At 30.0% G+C, this 23712-nt stretch overlaps 4 protein-coding genes across 4 annotated transcripts; 3 read left to right on the top strand and 1 right to left on the bottom strand.

Annotated features, from left to right (window-relative positions):
- The first annotated feature begins 67 nt into the window (after positions 1-67).
- Positions 68-1456, top strand: LOC128387829 (mitochondrial dimethyladenosine transferase 1-like). The gene has a single exon (XM_053347104.1). It carries the CDS (start codon positions 257-259, stop codon positions 1412-1414), a length of 1158 nt encoding a protein of 385 aa, XP_053203079.1. The 5' UTR covers positions 68-256; the 3' UTR covers positions 1415-1456.
- On the bottom strand, positions 1420-2773 carry LOC128387833 (uncharacterized). Its single transcript, XM_053347108.1, has 2 exons — positions 2136-2773; positions 1420-2073 (listed from the first exon to the last, which is right to left on the bottom strand). Exons 1-2 carry the CDS (start codon positions 2527-2529, stop codon positions 1658-1660), a joined length of 810 nt encoding a protein of 269 aa, XP_053203083.1. The 5' UTR covers positions 2530-2773; the 3' UTR covers positions 1420-1657.
- A 1202-nt stretch (positions 2774-3975) lies between these two features.
- On the top strand, positions 3976-18407 carry LOC128387828 (uncharacterized). Its single transcript, XM_053347102.1, has 6 exons — positions 3976-4627; positions 8014-8790; positions 10292-12284; positions 12851-13000; positions 16293-16387; positions 18237-18407. Exons 1-3 carry the CDS (start codon positions 4326-4328, stop codon positions 10473-10475), a joined length of 1263 nt encoding a protein of 420 aa, XP_053203077.1. The 5' UTR covers positions 3976-4325; the 3' UTR covers positions 10476-12284; positions 12851-13000; positions 16293-16387; positions 18237-18407.
- On the top strand, positions 12616-23264 carry LOC128387812 (uncharacterized). The gene is made up of 8 exons (XM_053347087.1): positions 12616-12628; positions 12851-13000; positions 16293-16387; positions 18237-18390; positions 19901-19972; positions 20287-20466; positions 22244-22521; positions 22581-23264. The coding sequence occupies exons 1-8, from the start codon at positions 12616-12618 to the stop codon at positions 23154-23156; spliced, it is 1518 nt and encodes a 505-aa protein (XP_053203062.1). The 3' UTR covers positions 23157-23264.
- The last annotated feature ends 448 nt before the right edge of the window (positions 23265-23712 follow it).

Here is a 23712-nt window from a genome sequence, read left to right as displayed (position 1 = left end):
TTTTTGCTCTTTTGTAAATTTTAAATTTTCAAAAGAAAAAAAAAATTCTCGGTCAACAAACAATTGAATTTTCCAAATGAATCACGTGTGTTTGGTGCTCTCTGTATGGTTGCCAATAGCAACCGAATATTTTTGTCACATTTGTTTATTTTTGTTTCCAAAGAATCAAAACAGTTTCAATTAAATAGAATTTGTTTCGTTTTCCTTTCATTGAAATAGTTAATTGTAATTCTATTCTAACAATTTATTCTCTTCCATGATGAGAGGTATAAATCGTGTTTCCTCTGAAATTGGTAAATGTTTAATTCCCAAAGTTGGTGATCGGACAGAGATAATCAAATATGCTCCTCAACGTCTTCCACCGATGCCCAGTTATCGAGATCTACTGGCCATTTATGGAATCCATGGTAAGAAGCAATTGTCTCAAAATTTCCTGATGAGACCATTGACCATCCGTAAATTGGTTAAATACAGTTGCATCAAGCCAGGGGACACAGTGCTTGAGATTGGCCCTGGTCCGGGTAACATAACCAGAGAGATACTTTCCCAAGGGCCTAAGGAATTGTTTGTAATTGAAAAGGATCGCAGATTCTTACCAATGTTGGAAATGTTGTCCGATGCCGCTTATCCTGGACAAATGAAAATCTTACTTGGTGATGTGAGAGATTTTAATATGGAAAATTTTTTCGATCCAAGTTTAAAACGAGATTGGTTGGACTCACCGCCGTCCATACAGTTTTTCAGTAATCTACCTTTTAATATCGCCTCTCCTTTGTTGATTAAATGGTTGAATCAAATTCACTTGAGAAAAGGTGCCTTTGCTTATGGTCGAGTTCCGTTGAGTTTAACTTTCCAATGGGAAGTGGCCCAAAGATTGGGTGCTGATATTTTACAATATGGACGAAGTCGAGTTTCCATCATGACTCAACTTTACTGTAAAGTCCATCGGAAATTACTTATTCCGGGCTCTCATTTTTTTCCTAAACCTCAAGTTGACGTTGGATTAGTTAGATTGTTACCATTGAGAACTCCATTGGTACCTACTGAGATTCCTTTTAAAGTGGTTGATAAATTTGTTCGAAATTTATTTCATCTGAGGCGAAAATTTATTCGAAGATCGTTACATGTTCTCTTCCCATCATCTGAGAGACAATTGATTGATAAAATTTGTATCGAAGCAGGAGTATCGGTAGATGATACACCGATTATGCTTTCTAATCAAGAAATTGCTCGAATGATTCAAATTTACTACGAGATAATCAAAGATTCACCAGAATTAGCTGATTACGATCATACAACTCGGAAAAAAGAACCCAAATTGATACGTGATCTTTTCTCCGAATCAAATATCTCAGTTAATCCTAAATGGGAACGGAAAACAATCAAAAATGAATCAAATCCAATTGAACAATAGATGTGTACAAATGATAGAAAAATTAATAGTTTATTATTTAAATTGAAAAAGAAAAGAAAATACAACCAGAATTCTGGTTTAGTCACTGAATGTGATTTGAAGTTTTGTTTTGTTTTAAACAATAAAGATGAAAATGTAAATAATATAAAAAAAATGTAAGTTAAATTATACATGTATCACAAAATGTAATTATAAAGGAAAAACTCTTTTTGGTTAAATCAGTATTCTTGAGATGGTGATTGATTATTGTTTACATTTAACCGGAAGAAAGTTCTCTGAGTTTTTTCGGCTCTTTGCCGACGGTGTTTCATTTTTTTCCTTTTCTCTTTGGTGAATTTTAAATTTGTTCTTAATTGCATTCAAGTTATCGTTGGGACTTAGAGCAGGAGATGATCCAGAACACTGGGTATTTAATGCCTTTTCTAGATCACTAATGAGATCGGAAACTTTGGCGAGCAGATCGTTTCTACTTCGGCATTCTCGCCTTTTGATTATGGTTCCATCACGAAACACGAAGTCTTTAGATAGAACTCTTCGCAGAGATTCAATATTTGCGTTCATGGACTGACGCCAACGTTGATCAGCCAGTTTTTTGGAAAAATCATTTTTCCGAGATTTACATTCTCGATTATGAATCGTGATTGGGTTTTGATTTTTTTCTGTAAAAAAAACAGAGGGAACATCAAAAGTTGAGAGAAACACAATCAACAAAGCCAATTACCTTTCTCTTGGTCACTTTGCCATTTCCAACCTTTTCGTGTCATCGTGTCCCAGAGCATTTGCTCCGATGAATAAACCCATTTCTCTCCAACTTCAGCTTTGGGTATAATTGAACCTTCTCGTCCAACTGATAACGGAAATGGCTGTCCTGGTGAAAGTTCTTGAATAGCATTCATAGGCATCATATTGCCAGGATTCATCTTCTCCCCACCACCACCACCACCACCACACCCAGCACTTTCCTGAGACATTAAATAACCACTTTGAATTGCTGGTCCATTGCCATGATTAACTAGACATCCAACACCACCAGTTGACCTCATGGCCGATGGAGGTTGACCAAGTTTCACCTCAACATTTCCATGAGAACCATTGACATTAATCGGTGCTCCCATAATTAAATAGCAAAGGTAACAACTATTTCCACGTGCGAATGTCAAACAGAGAATGAACGAAAAAAAACCAAATTTAATTCTTTAATTAAAACAAATCAAATTAAAAAAAAAACCACAAGCAGAGATAAGAAAACACAAGGTTGAATTTGGAGCAGAATTTAGACCAACACTCTAAAAGTCACACTTATCTTTCAATCAGAAATTCGCTTCTCTTCAATTGAAGTTCAATTATTGAAATTCAACTAAATTTAATTAGGAAACTTTTGGATTTTAAAAAGTCACAAGTGGAAAGATAAAGCAGAATTTAGCTCAATTGGCTAAATGCCACACTTTATCTTTCGGGGTGAAAATGAAAAAATAATTTCGATAAAATTAATCAAACTAAATAGAAGAACAATAAATTGTTGAGAATGAATTTTGTTTTTGCCCGAACAATTAATAGAAATTACAATTAAATCAACCTGAAGATATTTCTTTCTGTCTCTGAAGTTTTGGAAACGAATAAGAATAAAGAAAATAATTTTTTTTTCTCTTCTTTTCAACGTTGATTGATTTTCCATCACATGCTTAGGGTCTCAGTTAATTGTTAATTAACTGGACTCGACATTGACCCAGATCATACATAACTGTAATTATAAAGGAAAATATTGAATAATCATTTTTTTTTCTTACTTTCGATTAGTAAAATATTAATACTAATAATCAATCTACTCTAATTTACTTATTAATAACAATTTATCCACCTAATTGAAGATTCAATTAATACCAAATTACCTTCAGAAATCATCTAATAATACAAATCATTGATTGATAAAATTGAAGGTGAGGATAAATGATCAATTGATTGGTGGTTAATTTTTTCATTTTAATTCATTAGGTTATATTAATATTTCATCACAATCGTCGATTGATTGATTAATAAAACCAAATCAACGTAACCTTAATAGTTGATTAAGGTGGAGTAATTATGATTAGTTAAGAAGATAAAATAAATTAGAGAGTAGATAACGTAAAGCCATAGAAAAAGAGATTAAACTTGATTGTTGATTTAGACTCTAAATTAAAAGTGATGAAGGTTAAATTATTAATTCATATTCTTAATTGTTGTAAAAGAGAGCAAAAATCTTGCTCAACGAGTTGCAGTTTCCAAGCTCCATCATCATCATTATCATCTTTGTCTTTCTTTTTCTCAACAAAGGAGAATAAGTGAGAGAGAGAGAGAGAGAGAGATTATCATCATCATTATCATCATCATCATCATCACAATCAGATGATATTAATTGCTACTGGAAAGAAAAAATTTCAAAGAAAATGAATCGGATTGAAAGAGAAATCAAGAAATTTAGAACTGAATGAAAATAGAGAAAGAGATGGGAGAAAGTGAGAGTCTGATGAAGAAAGAGAGAGAGAGAAAGTTGATGATGATGAGGATGATGAGAGAGAGAGAAAAGAGGAGGAGGAAGATAGAAAGAAAAAGTTTAGACAGACTTGTCGAAAGAAAAGAAAGTGATCTTTCATTCGGACTGGTTAAAGTGTTTAGGTGTTGGAAACTGGTGGAAAATGAAAGTTTTCAGTTAATACACCGAGAGAAAAAAAAACCACAACATCATCTCCACCATCACCACCACCACATCCTCATCATCCTCATCATTTTCATCACTCTCACCATCCTCATCCTCATCTTTACTCTTGTATCCATTTAGTGTATTTACCTTTTACTTATTAATCGTATTAGTTAATCTCAACTCGACAAGATTATCCGATTTTATAAATAATAATATTTCATTTACTCCTAAATGAACAATCAGATATTCACCATGAAACTTTCACCATTAACAAATTGTTCACATCTAATTGTTTTCCTAATCAGTATCAACTTAATTGTAACAAATTGTTCCGCTTATTATCAATCACCTTCCAATGTCCACTCGTCAATTCAACCTGGACTCTGGCGAAGCAGTTTATCCCAAAGTAGTTACTATTACGCTGATTATAAGGTTCCAATGGCTCCAGTTTCTCAGAAAAAATATCTCCCTGATCACCCAGAATGCCCTGATTCTGGTGGAACCGTTTGCAAGGATATTCCCGATTATCCCATGTAAGTTTTTGTCCCTCGAATTTGAGAAAGAAAAATTCAAATTATCACTTTCCTCATCTTCTTTACACTTACAATTAGACTTGGACATTAAATTGTGATGTCCATTGATGCTTTTTGTTTCCAGTTTATTGTTTTAATTGTTGTGAACAATTTAAAAACTTAAATTGTCCTTTACTTGGATTGTTGATTATCATTATTATCATTATTATTATTATTATATTGTATTAACCCCATTCACTATGAGAAACCAGTTGATCTTGACATTCAAACTGTATGATTATCAGTTTTCAACAATTAAGTAATTTAATTTTAACAATTACACGATATTTTTGTGAGATTTAATTTTGTTATTGTTGTTTTTAAATTGTTCTGTTAGGAAACAAAAAGGATTAACAGCAATTAGTTGATTATCGTGTGGTTAAACTTAAATTGCCATAAGCTAAATAATATCTGTTGAGCTAAATTGTTGCTGTTAACTAATCACAATTTTCCCATTACAAATTCAATTGAACAATTAATTTCCGTTCTTTTTGCTTCTTAATGATCAACAAGATGATTTGATATTCTGTTTACCTAATTGTTACAATCAACTGATTCAATATGAATTCTCTTATTGATAATCTAATCAATTAAATATTCAACTTATTGACAGTTGATTTACTTTTTGATTGTTGTGATTTCTTTTTGACCTAATCATTAATTTCCAATCTAAATAGCAAATTTATTAAATCCAGTTAATCTTAATTCCTGATTAACATAAAAGGAAACTCAATACCTTAAATAGTTCCTGTCATTAATTTAAATTGTAATCAAAATTATTCATAAATTATTATTATGATCAATAATTAGTTTGATTGGTAAGGATTTTATCTGATAATTAAATTGATTGATTGAATAACCAACAATTAAAATGTATATTAATTGTAAACAAGTTGACTAGTAATCAATATCTGAACCTGTTAATCAAAGTTAAATTGTTGCAATCAAACTCAATATTAACCATTATCTCATTAATTTTACTTTGAAATAATCAGTTAATTGCAAAGGTAAATTGCTAACAATTTAAGACGATTAATGTAAAATTTTTTTAACCAGAAAAAAACTGATTACAATTAGTAAATCACTTTATTGTTGAATTTCAATAATCAAATTGACTAATTGGTTTGCACTTTGTGGTTTAAAATTAGGCTTTGAACTGAATTAACTGATTACTTATTATTAAAGTAATTTGATTCTGATCACAATTTAGACCAATAATATTTCATTGAAAGATGAAACTTTTAACAACAATTAATAGAATTAAAATTGAATTAATCAATTTTTTCAAGAGAAACAATTAAAACTAATCCAATTGGTTAATCTTTTCCCAAATTTAATCAATCAAATTTAGATTGATTAACAATTAACTCCAGCTAAATGTTTACATTTACCAAATTTTCAAAGTGGATATAAACTTACAATTGTAATAATTTAGTTAATCAACAACAATTTAACAAACTATCGTAATAATTGATTACGATTTTGACTTCCTTCTGTATTTAAAGACTTAAATTGCTGTTAATTGTTAGATGATGATACTTAAATTACATTTTGTGAGTGTGTGTGTTTGCTAATTGTTACGTTTGCTTGTAAATTGTAATTACAATTGTATATTAATGATTAAAGTAAATTGTTAACAATTTAGTTTTACGTGGGATCACATAACCTTGGTAAACTTGATTAACCAAAATAAAAAAAAACTATTAATTGTGAGAAAGTCACAATTTAGTAGACCTCAAATCACCTAACTAAATTTAGCTGATTGTGATGAGTTGGGCCAACAACAATCAACCAACAATTAACCATAATATTTATGAATCAATCAATTAAAACAAAAAGTCAAATACAATCAGTTGATTCTGATAATTTTAATTACTCTCAAACTGTTAATACAATTATAACATAATTTAGTAAAAACTAATTGTTATTAAAAATTGACAATTAATTTGATTCCTTTAATTGTGTTTACCTTTGAAATTTGTTTTTCCACCACCATTGTAATAATGCTCAAGGCTCAACAATTAGTTAATTGTTAGAGAAGCAGAAGCAGAAATTGTTTCTCATTGAAAAAATTTCCTCTTTGAATTTACAATTAGATTTGATTACCTTAATTGCAATTAAAGTGTATAACTGGATTAACTGTTGATCTTGCAACGAGAAAACTTTGATTTAGTTTTTTTTTGTTTAATTGTTAAAAAAATGCAAATGATGAAGGCTAATAATTTAGTATCCACTTTGATAGTGATTACAATTTAAATTGTTGCAAATTTTTCACTAATCTTAATCATTGGATTAGTAAATTGAGTGGCAAAAAAAAACCCTGAAATTATTGCCAATCAAATAATAACCAAATTAAATCACAATTTAATCACAACCAATGGCAACCTTGACATTTACCTATTTAATTATTAGTTTAATTTAATTAACTTGAAATCAAATTAACCCATGATATTTCAGAGAGAGAGAGAGAGAGACTTTGATTGTAAATTAAATTCAATTGAATTAAATTGATTGTCATTTATAGGTTTAAACTAATCAACAATTAAAATCGAGAAAAAAAAACGAAATCAGCTGATGATTTGTGGCCTTGTTTGATTAATTGTTGTTGTTTAGTTAAATCAGTCGGAAGTTTAATTGTAACTATTTAGATATTTAAACCTGTTATAAAGCTTAATTTGCTTACTTAATACACTTTAATTGTTGATATATTTATATACATTTTAGGCAAGGTCAATTTAATAAATCAGACTAATCAACAATCAACAAATGATTATTATGATTGTTAATCAACAATTAGAAACCTGAATGTAAAAGTTTCAACCTTAATCAAGGTTAAATTATACACTGGATTTAATTTTCACTTTTAATTTAGTTTCTCTCTTTCTCTCTATTTTTCAACAATTTAAACTACAATTTCCAGAGGCATTTAACTGTTTGACCTTCGGTCAACAATTAGTAAATTATCATTGTTAATTAATCGATAAGTCAAAATTTCCATAGAGTAAATTGCTCCAAGTAATTAAATTGTTCCCAGAATAAAATTAGATAAAAATCAATGAACTTAAAAGACCAAATCAAATCAACAATTAAGAGACAACTAAATTAACCTTACCAAAGGTAAATTATAATTACCTATTCCAGAGTAATAATAATAATCATCATCATTAAGAAAACAACAAAATCATGAAATGAACATTAATTAACAATAATTAATCTCAAGGTGATCAAAGAAACAAAAAAAAAGTTAATTGTAGTTTGTAAATGATTAAATGATTATCATATTGAAAGATTTACACATTGACCATCAAAACATTCAAATTAACTGTTTTCTTAATTGTATTGAACAGTGAACATATTTACAGTGTAATCAAATCAGCTCGTGCAAATGGATTTAACTTCACGAGCCTATTTGTGGACGAGTCTAAAGGTGACCTGGAGCCCAATTTAACGGCACCCGTGACGGTAATTGTGCCTCGGGAAAAGTCCCATGTTAAAAGTTACATTGTTTACCAAAGTTCATTACAATATGATTATTTACCTCATCATCCATATCAGGAAACTCATCATCATGGTTTCTCATTACAATCTCATCAAACTTATCATCAACCCTTACAAGATGAACTTAATCAACATCAACAATTAACTGACAACAGTTTCAATGATAATCATCATCATCATCATGATCACCATTCATCAGGCTGGGATAATTTTCCTCTTGATTCAGTTCCACCACCTCCACCAATACCTTCACCCTCTCACCTGGGATCATCATCATCATCATCTCCATCCTCATCCTCATCTTCATCTTCATCTTCATCATCTCAATTTCCTTTATCACCACAATCATCCAAAAGATTCCCTTCGAATCCCTGGAAACCAATCATTCAATTGGCTAATGTTACCTCAATTTATCGTCGAAAGCGACGATCAGCAACCTCGAAAATGTCCAAAAGGGTCAAACGTCAATCGATCAATTCCCTCGAAGGGGAAGAGGTTTGTCGTACTCGGACAATGTACATTACCCCTCGAGCCGCTCTAAGTGACCAATCTGAATGGAAATTTGTTGTTAATTTAGCGGAAAAAGACACAAACCTCAAGCAAGTGATTAAAGTTGATGTTTGCCAGTAAGTTGATTCAATTCAAGCTAATTAATATTAACAATAATAATAAGACAATTAACCTTAACAATCAATTGATCTTGAAAAATTAACATCAATTCATTTCAACTTTTTAATTTCCTCATAAATAAACTGATCCAAAGCAGATAATTAAATCATCACCACCAATAGATTGTTTAATCATCTTAAATAATCACAATTTATTTAATCAGATTACAATCCAACTTTAATTTTAATTTCTATGTTTCCTTAATGTCAGTAACTTTTGTAACTTTTTAATTGTTACAATTGAGCAACAAGTTAGTCTGTTAACAATACAGATTATGAATGATCATTGATTATATAATAATTTTTACTCTTTCATTGATTATCATTATTATTATTATAATTTAAACCCACTCACTTTATCAACAGGTCACAATTAAGATCGTAATCAATGAATGAATTTGTATAATTAACTTAATTGTTGATGATAAACTTGTAGGCCAAACCGGAAATTTAAATTTCTAGTAAATTCTTTTAATTAGTTTTACGTAACTTAAAATATCAATTGCAACAATTAAACAATACTGTTTGATTATTAGGGATTTCCCTTTAATTGTTAGTTAAATTATGAGAGCAGGCGTCATCTGATTAACATGAGAACTCAATTCCAGTGAATGGTTAACCTTGATTATGTCAATTCACTGATTCACATGATTAACAATGATGATCAAAACTACTAAATCACTTGATACAATCACCTTAATTGTTGCACCTTAATCATACAAAATTAGTAAAGTAAATCCTTCCGGGTTTTAATTGATAACAGATTGTTATCCAACTAAGACTAATCAACTGTTACAATTTAAATGTAATCTCTTAACCAATGAATAAAGTTGATTATGAATCTAATTAAATTAACTTTAAATGAGTTTCTATTAATAATAATTGGAAACACTTAACAAAAAATTTAGACGGAAGTTGTTGATTCTAATAATTGTTATCACCACTTTGATTAGTAAATCATTGATTAACTTTGGTTAAAGTTAATTGTTGTGTGAGTCTTTACAACCTAATGGATTGTAAAAAGTGAAAAAATAAAGAAAGTGATTAGTTAATTGTTGTGTTACAATGTCAATTGTGTCTTCTTAATTTACCATTAGTGTTACCGGAGTTTTTTTTTTGCTTCTTGATGTTTTTTTGTAGGTCAAGTAATTGTGATGCAACATGATTATAATTATCTATTAATATTATCATTATAATCACTAATTGTTATTGTATAATCATCACAATCCACTTGGAGCGTTATGATAATCAAATTAACAAATTAACTCGAAATTGTTTATTGTTGATTTTCCTTCAAATTGTTAATCACTCACAACATTTTATCCTTCTCATGAATCTTAAATCATTTGGAAACAATTTCAATCCAATGAGTTATCAAGTTAATTGTGCACAATTAAAATTCACTTTTTTCCAGCCGATTGTTAAACTAATTGTTGTTTATTAATTTTCTTAATTGCAGACAAGCTAATTCACCTTGTTCATCGTCGATTTCCCTTCCCTTTGGATTCAAAAGTCGATGTAAACAAAAGTTCATCAAGAAAAAACTTCTTTCCCTCGATCCGGATGGACAAAGTACTTCGAGTGAAAACTTTTTCGTGCCATCATGTTGTGTCTGTGAGATTGTTAATCAATCAACAAGATGAACTTTTCTAATTACAATTAACTTAAATTCTCTCCTCTTTTTAATTCACTATTTTCACTTTTTTCTTGCTTTGTTTGTTTGTTTGTTTCTATTTCCATTCCACCACCGTGATCATCATCATCATCTTCATCATTATCAAGTGTCATCTCCATTCATTGGATTTATAATTTACCTTTCATTCATTAATCTTACTAATTGTTGATTGTTTTCCATCAGGCTGATTGTGTGTGTTTAAATTGTTCCCGATTGTACAAAATTTAGATTATAAATATTGGAATCAAACAATCAACCATATCAAATGTCAGTAGTAGTTGTATCAGGTAACATTAATCAATTCAACTTTACTTTTAATTAACCATTAAGATTGTTACGGTTACTTGATATCTATTGAAATTAGAACTTTTTTTTTCACTCATTCGAAGAGATAAAACAAAAATTCGAGGCTCAGGAAGTACAGTTAATAATCAAGTCTCTCATTGTGAACAAGACTCAAGACTTAAATCTATCAATTAACTAATCATTTAGTAAAAAAAAGTACTTCAATAATTTCAAAATAATTCATCTTTAAATTGAACATAAAGCAAAAGTTTCGAAAAGAAAAAGAAAAGTTCTAAAAATATTTCCATTCGATATTCGATATGTTCAGATTTTCATGCGAACAATTTATTCAACTTTAATTAGCCCAAAACTAGAAAACATAAATTAATATCAGTTTCAAGTCTAATTTCAAAGTGTCAACAATTAGTTAATCAATCAACAATAATTTGATTAGAAAAAAAAATCATTCAATCATTTGAAATGAAATTTTTCTTAAACTTATCTTTTCCTTAATGAAAAACTATTTAATTAAAGATCATCATTTTCATGTATTAAATCAATTACCTCTTATATAATAATCAATAAAAACTAATTAGCATTGAAAAGTTAAATTGTTTCAACTTAATTTCAATCTCAATGACAATTAATTAATCAACATCAGTTGGTAGCGCCATCTATTGACTGAGAAAACAACTAAAACAAATTAAATTTTTCCAACAATTAAAACTAATCAAACATTTGATTTAATTAAGAGAAATTTTTTTTTCTAACAATTTAAAAAGGATAACAAGTGTTGAAAGAATAATTTTAATGAATAAAATGTTAATGAATGTTAAGAATTGTGGTGATAATGAACTGAATTGGAATATGAAAAAAAAAGGTAAACTCTTAATGGGAAAAAAAGGTAACAAGGAATAAAAATTATTCTCATGGTGGAAATTAATGGAAAGAAGGTGTAATAGCCTTGGAAGATAAAGAAGATAAGAGGATCATGATGATGATGAAGATGAGGATGAGGATGGGGATGAGGAAGATGATGTTCTAAGGAGATGAGATTGCGCTCACATTATTATCTCTCATTGATTGTTAACAGTTTAGTTGATTCAGTTTTCCATTTTCATCAACATCAGAATCACAACTTATCTGAAAATATAAAGAAAAATAAAAGTTTCCTCTTAATTGTTTCATCGAGTGATTTTAATTACCACCGACAGATTAATAAGTTTTAATTGTGTTCCATTTTGTTGTTGATTAATTGATTCGATCAACGTTCTAACTGAACATTAAATTGTAACATTTTCGACTCAACTTTTTTTTTTCTTGTGATTTTCACAATTAAAACAATTTCTTAACCAATATCATGTTTAACCATTGAAATTAAGCCTTCTAATTATGATTGTTAATTCAATTGTAAGGTTAATTGTTTCACTTTCAACGTTATTACTTTCCAATGTTCATTTATCAACAACAATTGGACCTAAAATCCCAATCGGTAAGTTTAATTGTGATCATTTTGCAATCAAATCAAATTGAATTGATTTTTGTTTTCTCAATCAAATTAACCCTTACAGATAAAAGTTTCATCTAATTAGCCAGAAGTGATTAATTATAAACACCATCCTAATAAGATTAACACTTAATTAACAAGTGTAATAATCAAGCCTAATTAATAAATGGAAGGAGCAAAAAAAACTAATGATTGTTGAGAAAATAATTAAACCAGATTATGATTAAAAGTTTTACTAATTAAAAGTGTCAAAATTACAGATTAAAGTTAATCAATGATTGATTAAAAAGTTAGATCAAATCAGAACTTTAAACTCATGGGAATTCAGGGTAACAATGATAATGAAAGTTTCTCATCGGAAGTTACTATGATTGGAATATGAAACTATCCGGAAATAGTTTTTTTTTGTCATGAAAAAAAATGAATGATAATTAACTTGATTTAGAAAAGACGATCAAGTTGATTGGGAGAAAAACAATTGAACTTTAAATCCACAGGTTGGAAGTTTTGATTAACTTTTGATTCCAATGAACTTTTTTGCATTCATTCAGGGGGAATTTTCACTCCAGAATCAAATGAACTTCAGAGTGCATTCAAATACGCGATATTTTTGCATAACAAGAATGAATCATCTCGATTTCAAATCGAACCGATAACCGATGTGATCGATACCAATGATCCATTTAGATTTACCCGTCAAAGTAAGTTGATTGTTGATCTTTTCTAATTAAAATCAATCATGTGTCTATTTGGATCCTTTCAGTTGATGATTGAAATGAAGATAAAATAAATAATTCATTTACTATCATGGTAATCATGATGATCCAACTGTTCAGTATATCAAAAGCATTACGATTATTATTATTAACACCATTCAAAGGGTGACTGAGGATAAGGTGGGTTAGTGAATCAACAAAAGATTCTGAATGAATTTCTGGTGGTGATTGCAGGGATATTATTCATACTGAACTTGGAATTGGAGTGAATTTTTATATAATATCTTTTTTTCATTTACTATGTTTTTCAATTTACATTTTCACTCCTTGGGAATTGGGTGGAAACAGGTTGATGTGTAGGCGTTGATGAGGATGAAGATGAGGATGATTAGAGTTGATTGCTTTGTAAAGATGAGGATGAGGATGAGAATCATTTAAATCTTTTGCTTCCCTATTAACTGATGGTTACAACTTAATCAACATTCATTTAGGAATATAAATCCAGGGAGAAACTTTTGCAATTCAAATTTTTTTTTCACCTTCCATGTAATTCATATATTACATGGGAAGGATATAATTCCCATGAATAAATACCCTGAATAGCCTGGTGATATTATCTTTACATTCACAGATTGTTCATCGTGAATATTAAATCCAATCAACTTTATCTTTTCAATTTCATTTTCAGGGTAAATTCACCCAAAATTAACAACTTTTTTCAGCTCTTTCTCCCTGTTTATCATTAGTAGTATTCATATTTATCAAAATTCAACCAAAATCAACATGATTGTCATGATAATCAACGTGAATAAGTTTCATTTGCTTCTAATTGATTTTCACCGTAATTTTGATCGATGATTCTTGGTAAAGAGACGATCTAATTAATGATTACCTGATTAACCATTGAATTGATTGTTCATCAGATGATCAGAGAAGTTAATTAATGATAGTATTGGTTATGAAGCAATCGATTGTTGATTTCTGCTGAATCCTCAGAATTTCATGACTTACATTTGAATGATTTTCTTTCAGGTCATTCGGTTGTTTTTCAATTTCAAAACAATATTACTTTAAATACGATTCTCAAGTTTTTCATTATCATTGTTGAGAAGAAAAAAAAGTCAAACGCCCTCAGGCAATTGAACAGAGGGAAAAAATAATGACTTCTTGTTGATTCTCAACTTCAATGAACCATTTTCAATTTCAACTGATTCAGCTGAATGAGAGATAAACAGAGATAGAGAAAAAAATTCAGAACTTTCTTCTTCCCCTTATCTCCATTTACAGGGAATCATGATGATGATGATACATGAGCTTTGATGAATGAAACTGAATCTAGACTATTATCATTATCATGGTTTACTTGATGATAATTCACTTGAACTTTTTAATATTAACCAAAGTATCATGACGATAATAATCATCATCATCATGTAGATACTTTAAATTATCATTGAGTCGAGAAAAATGAATCTTCATTTTTTTTTAAATGAACTTTATTCAAAGTTCATTAAGAATCAATGCAAATTCATTTTATCAGGGAAAAAGTTTTCTTCCAATCAAAATGTTACCAATTTTGCCCTCGATCTTTGGATTTGATTTAGTAATTGTTGGATTGTTACTTTTGTTTTATTTAATTGCTCTTAATCGGGACATGATAAGTTCACCATGATCATGAGGGTTTAATCTTGAAATTTCATCATGATAATATGAACAGGTAACTAATTCATGATAATAGGAGAGAAAAAGTTTTTTCAATTGTTTCCCAATGTTAATAATGTTATTTACTATTAGTTAAAGTCACGCAATCAACAAATTGCACTTTTGTGATTTGATTTTCTATTATTGTAACGATTATCATCATGAATCCGTATCCTGAATCTTTAACTGAGTTCATGATAATATTCATTCATTTTAGTTCCGGTTGTCTGAATAACACTAACAACTAAATTCTGAGCATCTAATTCAATTCCCAGTAGATTATTGGAAACATTGAAACAATTTACAGTTTTCCCCCCTGAGGGTTGATGATTAATTTTAAATTATCCAAGAAATTATCATCAAGAGTCTCAAAAGGTTCAATATATATAAATGAATATTATTCTGATTCAATTTAATCGTAACCAAGAGTAATTCAGCTGAAAGGAAAACGAAAAGTTGAGAAAAAAAAAGTTCAGCAACAATTCTGAAGATAATTAAGATTCATTGAAATTCATTGAAAAGATTCAAGATAAGGTATTGTTCATGGAGATAAACTTGAGTGAAACAAGATGAAGGAAGATAAATCTGAGAAGATAAAGAATTCTAATCTTCTTCTCAATCTTCATCTCTTTATCTTCATCAAGTTGAACTTTTTCTCTCTCCTGGAAACAGAATTAACAAGAGTAAAAAATGAGAGAAATAAAAAGATAACAAGATATACACTTTTCTATTTTCTCTCTCAATCTTATCACCATCATCATCTTCATCTTCATCTTCAAATGATAAAGATGAACATTGGAAGGTGAAAATTGAGTTAGATGATGAACTTTTTACCTTTGACCATAGAGAATGTTAATTTTTCTGAATAAACAACATCATCTATTGTGTTCCCATGCTAAGAAATTTAATTTACCGTTATCATCACAACTTTCATTTAATCTTCATCAGCATCATGATCATCATGATCATCATTTTCTTTGTTCAATATAATCCATTGTTATTCAAAGTTGTGAGTAATAATAAAACACCAAGAATGTCATGGAGGTGAAAAAAATTCACCCTCAGGTTATTTCTATGCTAATGGAATGATAAAAAAAACTAATAATAAATGAATTCTGATGATCACCTTTCATGATAAAAGTGATGAAACATCATTCTGAAATGTCGTTAATTAACTGAGGAAATTGTTGCCAACTAATTGGCCTCTTAAACTATTGTCTTTTCAATCAACAATTAAGACACACAAAAGTTGACATGAACTTTAATTGTTATCCATGAATATAAATAAGCTCATTTCTAGATTATTTCCCTGTTAATTATAATTCTGATCATCTTAATTTTCAGCTACAATTGAAAGGAATTAATAAATTGTCTAAGAAATTCATCATCAGTTTAATTATTAACATTTAATTGTTGATTTAGTTGTGAAATCCAATTGAGATAATTGTTGATTTCCAATGAATTCTTTGTTCAATTCATCCTTCCGGATCAAATTAGATACATGATGTTTTTTTTACTCTTTTTTTTCTCAATAAAATTTTCATGATGGAACTTTTTTTCCTTACCTGATATTCAGTGTGCCTACAATTGTCTCGAGGTATTTTCACCCTTGTCACACCCATAATTGGACCATCATATGAAACACTCGTCTCATATTCAAATACCTTCCAGGTAAGTTTAATTAACTCTCTTCTTTTTCAATCAGCCTCAATAATCAATATTCAGCCTAATGAATTCACCTGAAAGTTTCATGATAACATTTCCATATGAAGAAAAGGATCCAATCAGAAAAGTCTAATACTCATGGAAATCTGAAATTGAAGGTGCTTCCTTTGCATAGATAGTTTTTCCTCCATCGCCTGATCCCTCATCTATTTGCCTTCAGGGTGAATTCATGATGATGATAAAAATAATGATGACAAGGATTCTGATGTTTCCTCTTTTTTTTATATCTCTGATTTCATCTTGTCTCATTTAGACATAGAGGGAAAATTTTACCTATTCAGAGTGTGACATTTTGCTTGATTCACTCTTGGAAAACATTGATGACAGGATGAAGAGATGAAAGAGAAAAAAAGAAAAGTTCTGAACAGCAACATGATAAATTCTGAATAGAAAAGGTCTGAAAAAAGTTGATGTAAAAGTGATAAAAGATTATCATTAGATGAATCAACTGTGAATGAGAATCGGGCTTAAAATTATTTGCTCAAACTTCATGGGAAAACTGAGTCAACTTTTTTTTTCCATTCAATTTGAACCAAGGGAAAAAACTTTTTCCACTCTAACTTTCCACCCTCAGGCAGAGTTGTTAAAGTTATTTACCAATATCAATGTTGCTATTGTTATACTAATACAAAATGATAACATGTTTGTTTATCATGAGATTTACTATCATGTCCACTCTTTGTCCAGAACTTTATCTAATCTGTTTGTAAGTTCATGGGGTTAATCATTTGTCTGGTTATTTACATTAGAAGGAGGAAAATAGTTCCAAATGAATTTCAACATGAAAATGGAATTTTTTTATTCTCTTTTTTCGTTCTTTTCGAATTTCAGAAAAGTTCATCATATTGAGTTTGAGTGAAATATCAATTTTCTGATTACGTTGAAGGAAGTGCAAGTGTTTCTCAACTTCCGATCTATTAAATGATGAGAAATCACAATTGAATCTACAACCAGAACTACCATGAAATTCAAAGAAAATACGAAATTCTCTTACTTATAACAAGGTGAGATTAGATTATTTCTGAGTTTCGAATGAATTTTTTTCTCTCTTTTTCTCTTTCACTATTTCATTCTCAGGGTAAAACTATTTTCTTATTGTCTTGGTGAAAAGTTCATCTTAAACTTATGAATTTCAAAATGAATTTTTATCATGAAAGTTCATTGAATAGAGTTTATTAAGTTTTATCATGAGAAAATTTGAAAATTTTTTCATCGGTAATATTGAAATTCAAGAGTTTTAGTCTTCTCAATAAAACATGATGACTTTTGAAAAATTAGTGACATTTTTTTGCTCTGAGATTCATGATAATAAACATGATACTTGGATCAGTAAAGAGGTCACAGGTTATGAAACTAAGATAGACAAAAGTAATGCGAAAAAATCAGATCTAAAAGCTAACAATGTTCAGGGAATGGAAAGTTAATGCCATGGAAATCATGAAATTACACCAACATTAGAAGTGGAATAAAATTTTCACCAATCAGTTTAATCAATCATCCTAATGATTATCAGTTTCAATGATAATTACAATCAATCAAAAGTTGATTTCAATGAGTTGGTAATAGTTTTTTTTTCATCTTCTTGTTTGGTTACATGAAAAATGTTACAAAAGATGAAAATTTGATCGATTTCATGAGAGGTTCAGAAATTTCTTACCTATTTTACCTTGAAGATGAACGATAATCATAATGATCCATCTTCAGGGAGGAAGAAAGTAAAATCAGATTAACAGATTATCCATCATGGTTATAATCAGATTTATGATAAGAAATTATTTTCTATTCTCATTCTCAGATGCCTTTTATTCATCCCGGTTACCCGGAAACAAACAGTTACAATTATCCCAATTTCGGACTCAACATCCGACCGGATTACATCAAGGCCATTGCCGAAGTGGTTAAACTGTACACATGGAAAAATATAATCTACATTTACGATTCGGACGAAGGTAAGAAAATCGAAAAGTTCTGAAAATAATTGACAAGAAGAAACTTTTGTTAAACTTTTCCTTTCCTCCTTCAATTGTTATTCATAAATAAGCAACAAAATCTACTCGAACTTGGCCTAGAACTTTATATATAAATTTGATATTCCAAGTTTGTCTTTGAAAAATTTCACGAAAATAACAACAACAATAATAATGATAATTCTCAACTGAATTAATGGAATCGAGAAGAAGAAAACTTTTCACTTACATGATGGAAACTTTTTCGCAAATTGTGAACTGAATTTGATCAATTGTTCGTCATTCGATTATCGGTCAGAAGTTTATTAAAATTTAATCATGATGGAGAAAAGAATCTGGTAAATGATTAGATTATCATGAAGAAAAGAGTAACTGGAAACATGAATATTAACCGATACAGAAAAGAAAGTAAAAAGTTGAGTAAACAATTTCAATCGGATCATTAAGTAAACACTAAACCATTATCATGAAATTCAGAGCCTAATGTTTCAATCATTATTCAAAGTGATTACATTTTGAAACATTATCATGTGTTCACAGCAAATCAACACCAACACCCACAAGATAACACTCACTATGATTTTAAATCAGTTGAAATGAATGTGAAAAAAAAATCGTATTTATTGTTACCTTATTGAATTATTATCATGACAATCATGGGAATAGGAATACAATTGAATAACATGACAATTTATATAAATGATAATAATGGAAGGTGAAACTTTCCAATGGTCAATTGTATGAGAGAAAAAAAGTTCTGACCAGATTTCATTCAGTTCTCAGTCAAGAACTTTTTCTTTGCTCAACATTGGGAAGAAAAAAAGAAAACACTCTTTTTTTTCATATCGTATCATTGAATCAGAATCATTTCCTTTTCCTGTCTAAATCAAATATCCTTTAGATTTACCTGAAGATTCAATGGAGATAAAAGATTCAATTCTATCCACTTATCATTCATCTGATACTCATTCACAATTGAATATCCACCTACACCCAATTCTCAATCCTCGAATTCAATGACATTTACCTTTGGTGGACTCAAACTGAGCTTAATGAATGAAAGGGAATAAGAAAAAAAAGTCTCCATGCTGAGGACTTAAAGAGTATCAGTAGTAATAAAACCTCCGCTTCTGAGCCACTCAGAAGCGGAAGTGGGGGTAAAATAATTATCCTGAAAATGAAAGGGGGAAATAATTCAATAATAATCATAAACCAGAAAAAAAATGTTCATTGAATTTCGCGCTCTTACAATATACACGTACATGATACTGGATTCATTCTTGAATGAATCTTTAAAGATATTTTTGTTTACACTCCTGTAGCTGTTTCATTGTGAATTCTTTTGCTAAAATCTTTTTCAAAACTGAATTTATATTATCAATCATGTTTTTTTTCAAACTACCAATCACTTATCTATTCATTCTGGGTAAGAATTTTAATAAGAATGTTTTTATATTAAGACTAACGCTTAATCATTTTTCAATCATTAAAGGTATGGTTTTTGATGAAAATCTAAATTCATCAAGCAACGCGAATATGAACAATAACCCTCAAAGTAGATCTGGTGAGTTGTTTTTAGCCTAACATAAGTTAATTTAAATCATTGTTATAGTCTAAAATCATGAATTTTGATGAAATGAGGTGACCCTCATGAATAGAAAAAAACACCATGCACCTAATTTTGACTACAAGACACTATTAAAACTCCGATTTTAAAAATTTTTTCAGTTGAATCTGAATGATAGCATAGTGGTAAGACGTTAGCTTTGTGTATGCAAGGGAATACGTTCAAACCACGGTGGTGACAATTTTTTTTCTTTTTGAATAAAACTTTACCATGACTATTAACATTGATTATGAACATTTTTCCTATATTAGCAACTGATCAACAAAATGAGAATCCTCAAACGACCCAACCGGAAGCTCACCAACTCACTGTGGAAGAGGATGAAGAGATCAGAGAGACAGAAAACCGATTAAATGAACTGCGAGCGGCCAGACGAATGCGTTTGGAACAACGAATCACTGCTCCATCAACATCTGAAACTAGTTCTGCAGGTGAGTTTGCCTTAGGAATCAAATATAACATGTCAATTATTGTGATAATAAAAATAGATTATGTTCAAGTCGTCAGCGACAAATGATTAGGGTGTCAAATGATAGGAAGTAATAGTAGTATTAATCGACATGAGTTTCAATCAATTTGAATCAGGGGATAAGATTTTATCACCTATTGGGACTTAACATTATGATATTAGCTACTGACAATAGATTATGTTCAAGTCGTCAGCGACAGATGATTAGGGTGTCAAATGATAGGAAGTAATAGTAGTATTAATCGACATGAGTTTCAATCAATTTGAATCAGGGGATAAGATTTTATCACCTATTGGGACTTAACATTATGATATTAGCTACTGACAATAGATTATGTTCAAGTCGTCAGCGACAGATGATTAGGGTGTCAAATGATAGGAAGTAATAGTATTAATCGACATGAGTTTCAATCAATTTGAATCAGGGATAAGATTTTATCACCTATTGGAACTTAACATTATGTTAATAGCTACTGACAATAGATTATGTTCAAGTCGTCAGCGACAAATGATTAGGGTGTCAAATGATAGGGAATAATAGTAGTATTAATCGACATGAGTTTCAATCAATTTAAATTTGGGGATAAGATTTTATCACCTATTGGGACTTAACATTATGATATTAGCTACTGACAATAGATTATGTTCAAGTCGTCAGCGACAGATGATTAGGGTGTCAAATGATAGGAAGTAATAGTAGTATTAATCGACATGAGTTTCAATCAATTTGAATCAGGGGATAAGATTTTATCACCTATTGGAACTTAACATTATGTTAATAGCTACTGACAATAGATTATGTTCAAGTCGTCAGCGACAAATGATTAGGGTGTCAAATGATAGGGAATAATAGTAGTATTAATCGACATGAGTTTCAATCAATTTGAATCAGGGGATAAGATTTTATCACCTATTGGGACTTAACATTATGATATTAGCTACTGACAATAGATTATGTTCAAGTCGTCAGCGACAGATGATTAGGTGTCAAATGATAGGAAGTAATAGTAGTATTAATCGACATGAGTTTCAATCAATTTGAATCAGGGGATAAGATTTTATCACCTATTGGGACTTAACATTATGATATTAGCTACTGACAATAGATTATGTTCAAGTCGTCAGCGACAGATGATTAGGGTGTCAAATGATAGGAAGTAATAGTAGTATTAATCGACATGAGTTTCAATCAATTTGAATCAGGGGATAAGATTTTATCACCTATTGGAACTTAACATTATGTTAATAGCTACTGACAATAGATTATGTTCAAGTCGTCAGCGACAAATGATTAGGGTGTCAAATGATAGGGAATAATAGTAGTATTAATCGACATGAGTTTCAATCAATTTAAATTTGGGGATAAGATTTTATCACCTATTGGGACTTAACATTATGATATTAGCTACTGACAATAGATTATGTTCAAGTCGTCAGCGACAGATGATTAGGGTGTCAAATGATAGGAAGTAATAGTAGTATTAATCGACATGAGTTTCAATCAATTTGAATCAGGGGATAAGATTTTATCACCTATTGGGACTTAACATTATGATATTAGCTACTGACAATAGATTATGTTCAAGTCGTCAGCGACAGATGATTAGGGTGTCAAATGATAGGAAGTAATAGTAGTATTAATCGACATGAGTTTCAATCAATTTGAATCAGGGGATAAGATTTTATCACCTATTGGGACTTAGCATCTTAATTTCATATTTCTTTCTTCTCATCCCAAGAAAACAACACGTCCGCCTCTGATGAAAGCCCCGGTCCTCTTTCCATCGTATCAGATTCTCTGCAACAAGACATCACGAGTGAATCAATAGGGACACAAAATATTGATCAGCAAACTAGATATAATTTACGCTCAACAACGACCCCTTTGATTCCATCTTCGCCTACATTAGCACCTTCGGTCCCCTCTACTTCAGCTGCTAATTCAGATGAGTATAACGAGGAAGAATATGTTGGTGGTCATGCCGAATTGGTTTTACGATACCCAACGGGCGAAAACGTAAGTTTACTGATATCCACACAATTTATCGACAATAATTTGAAACTTTTATCATTTAGGTGCGGACAAATCAAATAGTAAAGTTCAAAAATCTATCCTATGCTGAAAGTACTCTTATTGAAATCATTGAATATCAAGGCAAACCTTATTGGAGAGGTCGCTATAAAGACCCTCTTTTCGAACAGAAAGATTTAGTTGATTACGATGAGAGGAACAATACATCGTTGAAGCGTAGAAAATACGAGGATCTTCCAGAAGAAGAGAAAAAACAACTTGTTTTTGTCAGCCAAACCCAGAAATTTCATAATGATTTCATCAAAAAATACCCTTATGCTTTTGAATGCGGTTACTGTTTCACTACTAAATGTAGAGCTGACCTTCTTGTTCGTCACATCTTTGGGAGAGACGATTCTACAAATAGATTCGCAACTGTTTGCTCGAAAAGGATCGAAATCGACAATTTAATGGCGCGTGATATCCATAATACTCCTCTTAGAGATCCATGGGCGAGAATCATTATAAACGATCCATCTTATGGTTTTGATGATCCGATACCACGGAAAATTGTGCGTGAATTCAATCGGCATTTTACGAAAAATCACAAAATCACCAATCCTGAAATAATTGGTGATTAATACAATTCATTCTTTTTCATTGTAATACATTTGTAATACATAAATTTTGCTTTTATCTTTTTTACTTTTATAAATTTGTAATCATTAGAAATTTGTAACCATTGGTTATTTTATCGAAATTGACAAAATTAAACAGCACTACTCAAATGATTATCTATTACTCATCATTTTTTCATTGTTTATTTCTTTTCAGGTGCCCTACAAGGTTAACACCTCCACGTGGTGTAGGGTGGGTGCTTAATCGAAAGCAGCTAAGTTAACCATTTTATCTTTGCTCTTATCAATGAATTATAGCTTTAAGATTAACTAAAGGATAATTAATTATATTTATAATAGACCCTCAGGTTATGTTAGAGATTCACCAAAATGCTATCAAGATGTTGCAATAAGTTTAATTATCCCCTTAGGATAGGATTATAAGATTATCTTAAAAAGAGATAAAATGTATCTAATTTATATGCTCAAGGCAATGATCGTCAATGAAGATAATGTCTTGCAACTGAATAAAATGACGAGCGAAAAATCATTTTCTTTCATTTTGTTTTTATCCTTTGAT

The sequence above is a fragment of the Panonychus citri genome, unplaced genomic scaffold, assembly GCF_014898815.1.
Source record: "Panonychus citri isolate SS breed McGregor unplaced genomic scaffold, ASM1489881v1 Contig00094, whole genome shotgun sequence".
In the NCBI taxonomy this organism is placed as follows: Eukaryota; Metazoa; Arthropoda; class Arachnida; order Trombidiformes; family Tetranychidae; genus Panonychus; species Panonychus citri.
The sequence above is the reverse complement of the archived record's forward strand: the minus strand, read 5'-3'. Positions and strand labels throughout refer to the sequence as shown.